The 13,672-nt window shown below is 30.3% G+C and overlaps 1 protein-coding gene and 1 long non-coding RNA gene across 3 annotated transcripts in view; both read right to left on the minus strand.

The window, feature by feature from the left end:
* LOC117923495 (probable LRR receptor-like serine/threonine-protein kinase At3g47570) overlaps positions 1 to 12,194 on the minus strand; it is a 78,157-nt gene extending 65,963 nt beyond the window's left edge. Inside the window, exons 1-4 of the mRNA XM_034841809.1 lie at positions 11,779 to 12,194; positions 9,746 to 10,231; positions 9,424 to 9,639; positions 9,187 to 9,330 (exon numbers count right to left, since the gene is read on the minus strand). Of these exons, the coding sequence (XP_034697700.1) occupies positions 9,187 to 9,330; positions 9,424 to 9,639; positions 9,746 to 10,231; positions 11,779 to 12,121 (1,189 nt within the window). The 5' untranslated portion in view covers positions 12,122 to 12,194. The remainder of the gene's footprint in view (positions 1 to 9,186; positions 9,331 to 9,423; positions 9,640 to 9,745; positions 10,232 to 11,778) is intronic.
* On the minus strand, positions 1,891 to 4,946 carry LOC117923496. Of its 2 annotated transcripts, none has more exons than XR_004652631.1 (3): positions 4,448 to 4,946; positions 2,604 to 2,914; positions 1,891 to 2,366 (listed from the first exon to the last, which is right to left on the minus strand). It is a non-coding gene; the product is annotated as an uncharacterized LOC117923496 (long non-coding RNA). The 2 variants fall into 2 exon arrangements; XR_004652630.1 differs by having other exon boundaries at positions 1,891 to 2,243; positions 4,448 to 4,935.
* Positions 12,195 to 13,672: the final 1,478 nt, after the last annotated feature.

Genomic DNA, 13,672 nt, shown 5'->3' on the forward strand with positions numbered 1-13,672 from the left:
GGAAATAATTTTCAATATGCCCTCTAATTAATCTAACAAAGACAAAAACACCATTTTAAGTAATTTAGTACTGAAGAATTAAGAAGGATTTCATCATCAAACAATAGAGTATAAAGTTTTTCAATAAAAATGAATCTTCAAATCTTCTTTTCCTCAATAAATCTTCAAATGTTCTTCGATTCTCGAAGAAATCTTCAAATTTTATTCAAGAACTCTCAAAATTTTCTTTGATCTTCAAATTGTCTTATTAAAAATTTTATTTTGATATTATCTCTAGATTTTCTAGAGATATCTTTTTCAATATCATAATTATCATTTATTTTAATTATAATAATTAATTGTTGAGTATATAACATATGGTTATAATACATATGAATGCGACAAAAGTCTATGATAAAAATCTATGGTATGACGAGAAAATTGGGACAAAAACAAGAACCTCGCTTTTGGAGAAGTGGGTTAAGCCAGTCAAGAAGGGGCAAAAGACCTAGTCTCAAATCAAGCCATGTGCAGTGAAGAGTGCAGCCCATCACGGTGCCCTAGTCCACACTCCAAAGGAGACTTAACTCCACTTGCACATAGAGCTGTCTACCTTTTGTAAATGGATTGCCCATCAACCATCCAATACTATTCTTTTGCCTCTTCTTTGTCTTCTCAAGGAAAAAAGGGTAAAGAAAAAAAAATGATTTTTAAAATTTATTTCTCTTCTTTTCTCGTTCATATAAGAAACAAAGAATTTAAAAATATATAAAGTACAATCAAATTTGATTTTTATGGTATTTTTAATCCATAACAAATAAGAGAATTTAAGGGCCTCTTCCACCCACGTTTTAAAAACTAAATTCTGAAAAAATAGATTTTTAGAACCATACTAAAAGAAACTTTCAAAATTGAACACAAATATTAAGTACGATCTTCTAGGCTTATTCTCTATAAATATATTACAAACCTACGTATAATAAAAAAAAAAATCAAAATATTTTTTATTTTTAATTATTGCTCAAAAACTATAAACAAAAAAAGAAAAAAAAAAAAAACCAACTTAAAACACTTTAAAAGTTATTCTAGTAAAAACCTGTTTTCAAAGCAAATTCTAAAAAATAAATTTGTTTTTTCATCAAAAGTTTGTTAAACTTATTTTTTAAGTTAGAAATTTGTTTTTTTAAAAAAAATAAAATGAAGCCAAAGATTTCTTCACATTTTCTTTTCCTTTTTCTCATACTTTTTTTTAAAAAAATTCTGACAAAATCTGATTATAATAATAATAATATAATTAAAAATTTGGAAATTCTGGTGTTGTGCTTTTATTAAATTAAAATACTATAAAATCAAGGTAAACTATTAATAAGAATATATTATAGGTTGGGGTAAGGAACCATAATCGTGGTAACATAACGTACATGATTTAAAAGATTAGATTTAGATCCCAATTTGGACCTTCTTGTTAGGCAATTTCAGAATAACAATTGTACACCCAAATGTTCCCAAATAAAGAAACTATGGAAAAAATAGTAAATTTATAATTTGAGGGAAATAATTTCCAATAATAATTAATGGCAAAAACACCATTTTAATAATTTAGTACTTGATTTTGGATAAAAAGGATTTCATCATATACAAAGTTTTCCAATAAAAAGGAATCTTCAAACCTTCTTTTCCTAAAAAAAAATTCAATTCTTCTTCAATTCTCAAATAAATATCTGAATCATCTTTGATTCTTAAAGAAATTTTAAGTTTTCCATGAATTTATCCCAGAACTCTATAAATTTTCTTTGATCTTGAAATTGTCTCATTGAAATTTTTATTTTGATATTATCTCTTGATTTTCTAGAAATAATTATCATAATTATTATTTATTTTAATTATCATAATTATCATTTATTTCAATGATTGCCCATAACGAGTAATGAGTTCCCAAAATAGAATATAATGATTGTCAGCCTTAGAATACTACTCTCTTAAAATTTCTGCTCACTGAACAGTCATAGCTAAGCCTACCAATATCAAAAGACTTTCCCAGGCAATGTTTACAAGGCAAAAGCTACTTTCTTCCTCCAGTCTGGGTACCATACAGATCTGTTTTCATCACTGAACTCTGTCAGAACAGTAGTTGCATTCAACTCTTTGTCCATTGTATTCTGCAAAAGTGCATGTTCACACTCTCTTGCTGCTACTTCATCCACCTCCCTAGGATCTTCTCCACTTATAATTTCGCCCATTGGATAATCAGATGATCCCATACTCTGCAAGCCCCTCTTGAGTCTATTAGTTTTTACAAAACAAATGCTGCCTTCTGTGGGTTAGAAGCAGAAGCTGCTGCATGTCCTTGGGAACATTAACTGGGCATGCTTTAAGCTTCATGGAAACTTAAAAGAACAAAGTAAATTCCACTAATCATTTTGCCAATTTAATAAGACGAGCACGGTTCTCTCCAAGCATGGTAAAAGTGAACAAAATAGAGATTATGGTTTCAATATCATCCAAAATTTCTAAGTCTTTCACTATATGTAAAGCATTCAATTCAAAATGAGGTACTCTGAAACCATTAAACGAGTCAAAACACCCAACAACAAAGAAATCCATAGTTTCCATAGTTTCCATACCTGGGCTTCTCAAGCAAAGCTTGCTCATCTTCCCTTCCTTCGGCTCTCCCTTTCCTCTTCTCTTTCCTTTTCTTGCTCTCCCTCTCCTTGCTTCCTTTCTTGCCGTCCAAGCCTCCTCCACATCTTTCCAAAAACCCCAGATTATCTTCCTTTTATCACCCTCCTACGTGTCACTCTTGCGTCCAACTCTCTCTAACCCCTCACACAAAATCCCCTCTCCTGCTGGAAAATCACCACCTCACTCATAGTTCACCTCCTGTCCACGTGTCTCCCTCTGCAAGGTGGCAAAAATATAGCAAAAGTCTACAAGCCTACAAACCAACCAAAAAGATGTCAGGAAAAAATATTAAAAGAAAATTAGTTTCTCGTGATTGATTTTATTATAGAAGATAAGAACTATAATAAAATATAATTAAATTTAACTAAAATTTTATGCACTTTTAAATTATTAATTTCTTATATAGAAAGATTAAAATATGTAAATGAATTTAAAGAAACAAATAAAATCAATATTTTTACTTTAAATCTTTTTTTTTATTTTAAATGAATTTGAAGCAATATATAAAATTAATTTATTAATTTTAAATCTATTTTTTATTTTCCTTTTTTTTCTTCTAAGTTTCTTTTTTATTTTCTTTCCCTTATATTATGAACCAAAAATAGTCAAAGGTTTTGCTTGATTTGAAGAAAATACGAGAAAAAGAAAATAGAAAGGAAAAAAAAAAAAAGTAAAGAAAATTATAAAGTAGATTTAAAATCAATAGATTATTTATATGATATTTCACTTGTTTTAACTCTTCTATATAAAGATTAAATAATTTTAAAATAGATAAATTATCTTTGATTTTATAGAAAGAAATTTCAAATTTATTCTTTGTCTTTAAGGTTTTGAATTTATTAAAAAAATAGTTTATCCAATTTTACTTTAAGAAAAAGATTTTTCAAATTTTTGAAAGCATTGCAATTTGATTTTCAAATTAATTTTTATTTTCTTTGAAAAGGACTTTATTTGATTTAAAGAAGGAATTTACATCTTGACAAATTTTATCTAAAAGGAAAAGAATTTGATTTACTTTTATTATAAAAAAAAGAAGATGCTTATAAATAGTTTAGAAAATGAATTTACTTTTTTTTTTAAAAAAATTTATCTAAAAAAAAGGAATTTTTACTTTATCTAAGGATTTTTTTTAAAAAAAATTATTTAAAAAGATAACTTTGTCTAAAAGAAAAAAATAATAACAAGTAATAATAATAATTATGAGCTTATCGAAAAAGTTGAATTTTGATTTACTCTTTCATAGATTTTTACAATTTTATTTACAAAAGTAATCTGAAAATGGATTAATTTTTTTTAAAAAGAAGATTTTCTTATAATTTTATTTAGAAAATTGAATTTTACAAATTTATTTACAAAGGATATTCCATTTCAATTTTTATTTACTATAAAAGTGATCTTTTTTAAAAAAATTTATTTTGAAAAACAATTTTTACGAATTTATTTATATATTCCAAAATGAGATTTTTACAACTTCAAAATGATCTTTACAACCGTCATTGAAAAGATTTTTTTGTTTTTTTGTTTTTGTTTTCTTGTTTTCCAAATTTTTATTCAAAAAGATATTTTCAATTCAAATAACCTATACACGTATTTCTTTAATAATAATAAACAATGGTGGCATATTCATGACAATAATATATCTACAAAACAATGAATAAAAAAGTCAAACATATACACATATATATGGAAACAGATACAAATATATACAGAAATAGATACAAATATGTACAAAAACAAGAAACTCAAGTTCACAAACATCTACTATGGAGATCAAGATGAATCTTACCCATTCCTGGAAGACGTGTGAAGAATGAATGGTGCAGTGACTTGATGGCAACGAGAGGAAAGAAAAATGAGGTTATTAGCCGCGCCATGGAGGTGTAATGAGGAAGGCAACATTGTAGGGAATGGAGGTGTGTGGGTGCAATAGGAAGACTGAGGGTCATCAGATCTACTGGTTGTTGACGTCGCGAGCAACAAAGACCTTAGGATGCATGGTGGGGGTCGTTAGGATCGTCGGGCTTGCGTGCAGTGATGAGGATTTTAATGGCAGAAGAGAGGAAAGAAACGGGGAGATGATGTGGGTTGTAAATGGAGTGAGAGGATATAAGGGAAATGAAGAAAAGAAAAGAAATAGAGAGAGAAAAAGGGTAAGTGGGGTGTCAGAAATGGGGGAAAATAGAGGTTTTTTTAGAAAGATGGATGGTGGAGATGAGGTCTTGAGATGAATGGCTAAGATTTAGTCCCACGTATGGGTATGGAAAGAGGTTGAAAGTTTGGTAAAAACAAATGTAAAACAAATAGGTCCAAAAACATTAACCGGGCCTTAAAAATAAATATAAATAATAAAATAAAATAAAATAAAATAAAAAAAGAATGGGTATGAGACAAATTTAAGGATCTACAAACCCATTCTTTAACCAAGGTCTCAAATATAATACTTCTTTAATTGGTTCACATTGGTCGACTTTGGGAATTGGTTTCCATCTGGGTCCATCAATTATGCGGCCCCTTTTGGAGTTAGCTTGCGGATGACATATGGTCTGCCTTAATGCCAAAGTCAACAATCCCGACATTCTCTAAGATGGGCAAAGCTCCATGATCTATAGGGTTCAAATTGGAGTTAGGCGAGTCCTCATTTGAATCACAATGTTTGAACTCATTATCTATATCAAACATATGTGATGTGGGTGAATGGGATGCACATAAAGAAATATCATCATAGAAACCAGACAAATACTAAAAAAATTCACATATCCATAACTGAAATAGTGAGTACATCATTAGAGTGGGAGACAAATCCCGAAGATACATCAAAAGAAAAAAATGTGTCCACAAAAAAATGTTTGACCATAATTGGGCTTATTGTAGGGAAAATCAAATTACTCAATTCCCTAGCCCTAGATTGCATAAGGTGCATGCAAAATATCCTAGACTTCTCTAAATTTATCAAAACGAAAACATATGACTACAAAAACCATATTAAGATAACAATCTAGAGAAGAAAAAGCTCACACCTGGATTTGGATGTTCTTAGATCAATTCCTTGTGGAGAAGAAAAAGTTTGAAGGTCTTGTACACCCAAGATTTTTTGTCCAATGACTCAAACCATGATCTTGACACTCCAAAATGCGGACAATGGAAGAGAGAAAACTTTAACTCTCTTTCTTTATCTGGAGGTGGAAAACGATTGTTTAAAACCATTAGGAAACCTTAACCCAAAATGCCCTAGAGCCATGGGTGAGATGGACTATCAAGGCAAGAAGAGGAAATCAATTAGCTAAATTACTTGAGCACACAACAAGCTTTAACACACATAGCTCATTAAAACTACATGTATTTGGAAACTATGTTTCTATTGAAGATATTACTCAAGACTAATACCATGATTTTCATGGTCATTCAATCATTTGAAAATTATGCTAGGATAATCTATCACCACGAATCCCTTAGCTTATGTTTGGTTCTCAAAAAGCATTAAAGAAAGAAAAAAACAATGCTAAGAGAAATGATTTTTTCACATTTGGTTGTCATGTGGAAAATACCAAAGAAATTAAACATCTAGACCCATGACATATACTTAACAGTGCTTGGGATATTGCTGACCAACTCCGACTACCGACTTTTGGCTTCCTTTGAACTATTGACATCAACTGTTGTGTAACAATTTGATGTTGTTAAATTCCATCCCATTTTTTGAAATAATCCTTACATCAATAGTTTGATTCTGCTCTTCTTGAGTTCAACTACCACGTTTTTCATGTTGATCCTCTCCTCAGGTGAATCGGTTGTACATGCCAAAGCTAAAGCCATAATGGAGGACAAACAACTTAGCTTTGTGGCAGGGTCTTCATCTTCTCTTCTCAATAGATTGGCATCAACAATCTGTATCACTGAATTGGATAATGACTCTACCCAAGTCTTCAAGGTTAGATCCCCAGTGAACATTTCATCCATAGGCTTCTTCCTTGCAAATACTTCCATCATCAAGATCCCATAGCTATAAACATCACTCTTTGTGGATACTATCCCATCTGAGCCATGCTCTGCTTGTGTGTGATGTTAGTTTTGGCCATAAATTCGAAGAAATAAAAATAAAATAAGGTAGATATTAAAAAAAAAAATTGTAGTAAATAGGAATATAAGTAGTAAGGAACTTTACCTGGTGCCATATAGCCTATTGTGCCTAAGGTCTTTGTTTGCTGCATAGACTCTGTTTCAATCAAGAGTTTTGCGATCCCAAAATCGGCCACATGTGCAACCATATCGTCATCTAACAAAACATTACTGGGCTTCAAGTCGCAAGCACCACAAGGCTCGAACAATCATGATGAAGGTACTCTAATGCTGATGCTACATCTATCATAATGTTTAATCTTTGGATGAGATCCAAAAAATAGTTGTGAGAATACAACCACTTCTCAAGACTTCCATTAGGCATATATTTGAGCACCAACGCTTTGAAATCGAGGTTTGAGCAACAGGTAATTATCCTGACAAGATTTCGGTGGCGAATCCCTTGCATCACTTCACATTCTGAATCGAAACTCCTCAAGGCTGCTCGGAATTCTAAATTGAAAACCTTTATAACAACAGTCAAGCCATTAGATAATACCCCTTTATATACCATGCCCTGGCTTCCTTTCCCAATCAAATTGTCTTCACCAAAGTTGTTTGTTGCATAAAGAAGCTGCTGGTGTGAAATCTTTTCCTGTGTTCCAGGGAGCCATGAGTCAATTGGAGTTGGTATTTCCATGTTATCTCGTCTACGTATCCACAGAACAATGAAAACCACTAAAGTTACTGTTGATCCGACTGGTAGTAGAATATATTTCAAGACGAATGACTGTGTCTTCCATGATTGACTGCGAGTGTTTTTATCACATGCTATGACTTGAAAATGAGGTGCTCCACACAAGGCTTCATTGAAAATGAACGATTCAGTAGTGAAATTTACGAAAGCTCCCCCATCCGGAATTTCTCCTTGTAGTTTATTGAAAGAAACATTTAGATACTTGAGATAAATAAGGGCCTCTAATGACTTGGGAATGATTCCAGATAAATTGTTATGGGACAGATCCAATGATTCCAAGCTTACCAAATCACCAAATTCTACAGGTATTGGGCCTTGTAGTCTGTTTTGGGACAAGGAGAGTGTAATCAAATTTTGTAGTTTTCCCATCCTGCTTGGAATGTAACCTGAAACTAGGTTCTTTGACGGGTCCAATGTTTTAATGGACTTCATGTTTCCAACTTCGGGAGGTAGATTACCAGTCAAGAAATTTGAAGACAAGTTAAGATCCAACAGATCTCTTAGGCTCCAAAAGGATGTAGGAATGTTGAAAGCTAACACATTGGAGTCAAGAAAGAGTTGTCGTAGCATAGGAAGATCTCCAAAACAACTTGGGATTGATCCAGACAATTTGTTAAAACTCAAACCCAATAACCACAAGTTCTTCAAATGACAAAGATCATTTGGAATGGATCCTTGTATTCTATTTCCAGCAATGGACAACCACTGAAGCTTCTGTAGCTGTCCCAATGTAGTTGGAATCGACCCTGTTAAGTCATTATCTCCCAGGTCTAGACTTATCAAATTGGTCAAATTACCAATTCCCATGGGAATGGTTCCTCTGAATTGGCAGGCTGATGCAGTAAAAATTTCAAGAGCAACGGGAAGATTTCCTAGTGAATTTGGAAGAGTACCTTTCAAAGGATTATTTCCTATCCACAATTTTTTCAAAAATGTGCAATCTGTCAAAGAAGTAAGAAAACCAACCTCAGGGGCTAAGTGTTCATCAGTCAATTGATTGACTTGAAGGTTGAGAACTTCAAGCTTTCTTAGGTTACCGAGATCTTTTGGCACATTACCAATGAAGGAGTTGTAAGATACGTCTAGCGCGGTAAGTTTCGACATATTTGAAATAGACATTGGAATTATTCCACTGAATTTATTGATTCCTATCAAAAGCACTTCGAGATCCGGGAGCCAGGTGCCAATACTTGATGGGAGATTGCCTGAAAGGTGATTTTGCGCCATCGCAAGGAACTGTAGTTTAGAGATGTTAAAAATAGCTTCTGGTACCATCCCTGTAAGATTGTTTATCCCTAACTGAAGGAATTTTAAGGCCTTTAAATTACCAAATGAAGTTGGAATGGAGCCTACGAGGCTATTTTTGCCTAGATGGATCTCTTCAAGCTTTGATAAGTTGCCGATTTCTCTTGGTATGCTTCCTCTGAATTTATTGAAAGATAATGATAACACTCGGAGCTCTTGACAATGAGAAAAACTTGAGGGGATTTCACCTTTGAGTTGATTGGTTGAGAGATAAATGAATTCAAGTTTGGGAAGACCATAGCAAATATCCCTTGGAAGACTCCCAGAAAGGCTATTATTACTGAAATCAATCTTTTGCAATGAAGAGATATTGAAAATTTCGGCAGGAATAGGGCCACTTATTCCATTAGATTTTAACTTCAAAATATTTAAATTTGAAAGATTCCCAATCTCTCTAGGAATTCCACCTGTCAATTTGTTAAAGGCAAGATATAATTCTTCAAGGTTGGATAAACTCCCTATGGCTTGTGGAATGCCTCCAGTGAACTGATTGAAAGATAATAATAGCACTCGGAGCTCTCTGCAATGCAACAAATTGGAGGGGATTTCTCCTACAACACATTTAAAATGAATGGGTCGGAAAAACAATAAAAACAGCAAAATATTTAAATTTGAAAGATTCCCAATCTCTTTAGGAATTCCACCTGTCAATTTGTTATAACCGAGATATATTTCTTCAAGGTCGGATAAACTCCCTATGGCTTGTGGAATGCCTCCAGTGAACTGATTGAAAGATAATGATAGCACTCGGAGTTCTCTGCAATGTGACAAACTAGAGGGGATTTCACCTTCTAGGTTATTTATTGCTAGACTCAAAAACCTCAACGAAGAGATGTTGAACAATAATTGAGGTATTTCTCCTACAACATAATTAAAATGAATGGGTTGGAAAAACAATATCTTTAAAAGCTTGAGGGAAAGTGAGAGAATAAAAAGGGAAAAAAATAGATGAAAGAAAAAGTGTACCTGTCAAGTTGTTATTCCGTAGAGACAATCTCTGAAGCTCCACCAAGTTACCGATTCCACTTGGTATGCTTCCCGTGAAATCATTATATGATAAGGAAATTACTTGAAACTTCATACATTGGCCTAAACCAGTGGGGATCTTTCCACTCAAATGATTTGATGAAAGATTAAGCTCCTTGAGCTTTGCATTGGCGTAGCACATATCCATGGGAAGACTCCCAGAGAGGTTATTATTGGAGAGACTAATATTGAGCAAAGAAGATATGTTGAAAATGGTGGCCGGTATGGAACCTGTTAAGTTGTTCATTGGGAATGATAATACCTTCAGATTCTGAAGATGATTCATTTTCTTTGGAATTTCACCAATCAACTGATTATTGCCAAGATATAGCTCTTCAAGTTTTGATAAATTACAAATGGCTTTTGGAATGCCTCCAACCAATTTATTATTAAATAAATTCAGCTGTTGAAGCTCCTTGCACTTACCTAAAAAAAATGATTTGAAATATTATTATCATCAACATATAGAATATGTTTGGTTCCGATAATAAAAGAAAGAAAAAAAATATTTAAAAAAAATTAGTTTCTCGTGATTGATTTTACTATAGAAAATAAGAACCATAATAAAATGTAATTAAATTTAATTAAAATTTTATGCATTTTTAAATTATTAATTTCTTATATAGAAAGATTAAAATATGTAAATGAATTTGAAGAAACAAATAAAATCAATTTATTTACTTTAAATATATATATATTTATTTTAAATGAATTTGAAACAATATATAAAATTAATTTATTAATTTTAAATCTATTTTTTATTTTTCTTCATTTTTTTCCTTTTAAGTTTCCTTTTTTTTTTATTTTTTTTCCCTCATATTTTTTTTGGGAACCAAACATAGTCAAAGGTTTTGCTTGATTCCAAGAAAATACGAGGAAAAGAAAATAGAGAAGAAAAATGAAAAAAAAAGAAGTAAAGAAAACTAGAAAGTAAATTTAAAATCAATAGATTATTTACATGTTATTTCACTTGTCTTACCTCTTCTATATAAAGACTAAATAATTTTAAAATAAATAAGTTTTAATTGATTTTAATTATATTTCATTTTTTTATATATTTATCATAGTAAAAGCAGATATAAAAAATTATTTTCTTTAATATATTTTTTCTTAATACTTTCTTGGAATCAAACATGACAATAATATTTAAAAGAGACACTAATAATATTGAGCAAAACTTGTCATGAATAGCACTAATTTGGAGGAAAACATATCATGAATCACATATTGATGGTTGCCAAGCATTTAGGTAGCCTATATGATGGTTTGAATTGTGTACAATAATGTCTCCTACTCTATTATATATTATCAAATAATTTGTGAAACTAACTAATACACTTAACACAAGTGTTGAGTATAGAATATAATTAGCTAATTGATGTTTTAATTTTATTTTTTTATTGGGAATATTAACAACAAAAATATCTACTATTGTTTGTCACAAATAAATATTATATTATAGCTTTAACTATATTATATTAAATTAAATTAAGTGATATATATATATATATGAAATGATTTCATTTCTATTAAATATTTTATTTCATTTTAATGTATAATATATTTCCTCAAATTATGTTGGTTTTTTTTTTCAATAATTTAATTTTTTTGGTTCAAAATTTTCTATATTTAAAATTATGTTTACTTGAATTCATTCAAAATAGAATTTTTTTTTTTTTAAGAAATGATAAAAAATGAACTAATTTTTAAATTGTATAATAATTTATTTAATTATGAATTTTGTATCAAACATGATCACAATAATTTAGCAATCCAATTTATCAAATATTTAATTATTATTTTTGAAACTATAATTTATCAATTACTCAACTATTAAATTTTTACTCGCACTTTCTCTTAAATTTTAGGAACCAAACATGAATTGCCTTTATTGATATTAAATATTGAAGCAGGAAACACAAGGAAACATGAGTACTGACACATAAAGTAAACAAAATTTATGAGAATCTTACCAATATCCTTAGGAAGAGATCCATGAAAGTGGTTATTACTAAGATCAAGGGAAACAAGAAAGGAGAGGTTGCCGACTTGTGGCGCAATAGTTCCTTCAAGACCCATGTTAGAGAGGTTGATTGCAGAAACACTTTGTTGAGGAGCGTTGCAAGAAATTCCAATCCAACTGCAGTGGGGGCTTTTGGTAGACCAATTTGTTGCCAAAATACCTTGGGAATCATATGTAATGTGGGTTTTCAAGGCAATAAGAGCAAACTCATCAACCAAATTGATGGACAACACCATGGGTGCGAAGCAATGCACCCAAAAACACACTAAAACATAAGATGAAAAAAGATGCATCTTTGCTATGAGAAAGTAAGAAGAAAAGATAGTTGATAATGGTTGAAGGAGACGATGAGGTTTGTAAGAGCAGATGTTAAAGAAGGGAGACTAGGTGGTGGGCAACAAACATCTTGGAAGAAGTGGATCAAGGAGGTGGAAAAAGACTTAAGTGGAGTTTCATCTAAAGTGTCAATCTTTAAAAGCATTGGTTATTTGGTTTGGTAGTCTCACTTTCGGTGCCACTCATTTTTTAAAAGATTGAAACCTATTTAATAATTTAATAAATTACTTTAACAACTTTTATATAATTACAACTCAATCATGAGTGTACTCAAACTAAACCCATGGTGCCCTAGTCCATATTCCATAGGAGACTTAATTCCACTTGCATGTAGAGCTGTCTACATTTTATAAATGGATTGGTCATCCACTATCCAATACAATTATTTTGCCTCTTCGTCTTTTCAAGGAAAAAGGATAAAGAAGCAAAAAAAATATATAAATTTTTATCAAATTTGATTTTCTATGGTATTTTTTATCCCATAACAAACAAGAGAATTTAAAGGCCTCTTCACCCATGTTTTAAAAAATAATTCTCAAAAACAGATTTTTAAAACTGTATTAAAAAGTTTTTTCAAAATTGAACACAAATATTAAATACAATCTTCTAGGCTTATTCTCTATAAATATATTATATACCTATGTATAATAAAAAAAATCAAAATAATTTTTATTTTTTAATTATTTCTCAAAAACTATTAAATAAAAAACAACAACTTAAAACACTTTAAAAATTATTCTAGAAAAAACTTGTTTCGGAGCAAATTCTAAAAAATAAACTTGTTTTTTCATCAAAAGTTTGTTAAACTCAATTTTTAAGTTAAAATTTTGTTTTTCTTTAAAAATACTTTCCAAATAGAGCCTAAGATTTCTTTACATTTTCTTTTTCTTTTTCTTGTAATTTTTTTTTTAAATTTTGACCAAATATAATAATAATAATAATAATAATAATATAATTGAAAATTGGAAATTCTAGTATTGTGCATTTATTAAATTAAAATACCTTTATCCTTATGATTTAATTTAATAATATCAAAAATATAAAATGATATTATTGATTTTTAATTTATTCATATATATTTTAAATTTTTTATAATTAATTTTAATTTTAATAATATACAAATTATACATTTATAACGTTATTCAGCCATACTAATTCAATCACCACCAATCCCATGATTTTCATTACTTTTTGCTTCCTGATTTTCATTGGTTTCTTTCTCTTTTAATAATCGCATTGACTAGACCCTCATTTATTCTTTATATTATATTATATATCTATAAAACGTTTTTTCTATCATCCTTCACTTTCTATTATTACCATTTATTTATTTATTTTGCTTTCTCTTCATAAGAAAACTCCATCCGTCCACATGAAATTGTTGGGAAAGAAAAGAACAAGGAGACCCATCTATACTTTTTAATTTTAACTTCTTCTGATTTTTTATTTTTATTTCATTCCTTCACTTGCCGTGAAAAGGAAGCTAACTTTAAAGGACAATAATTCAT

The sequence above is a fragment of the Vitis riparia genome, chromosome 10, assembly GCF_004353265.1.
Source record: "Vitis riparia cultivar Riparia Gloire de Montpellier isolate 1030 chromosome 10, EGFV_Vit.rip_1.0, whole genome shotgun sequence".
NCBI classification, from domain to species: domain Eukaryota; kingdom Viridiplantae; phylum Streptophyta; class Magnoliopsida; order Vitales; family Vitaceae; genus Vitis; species Vitis riparia.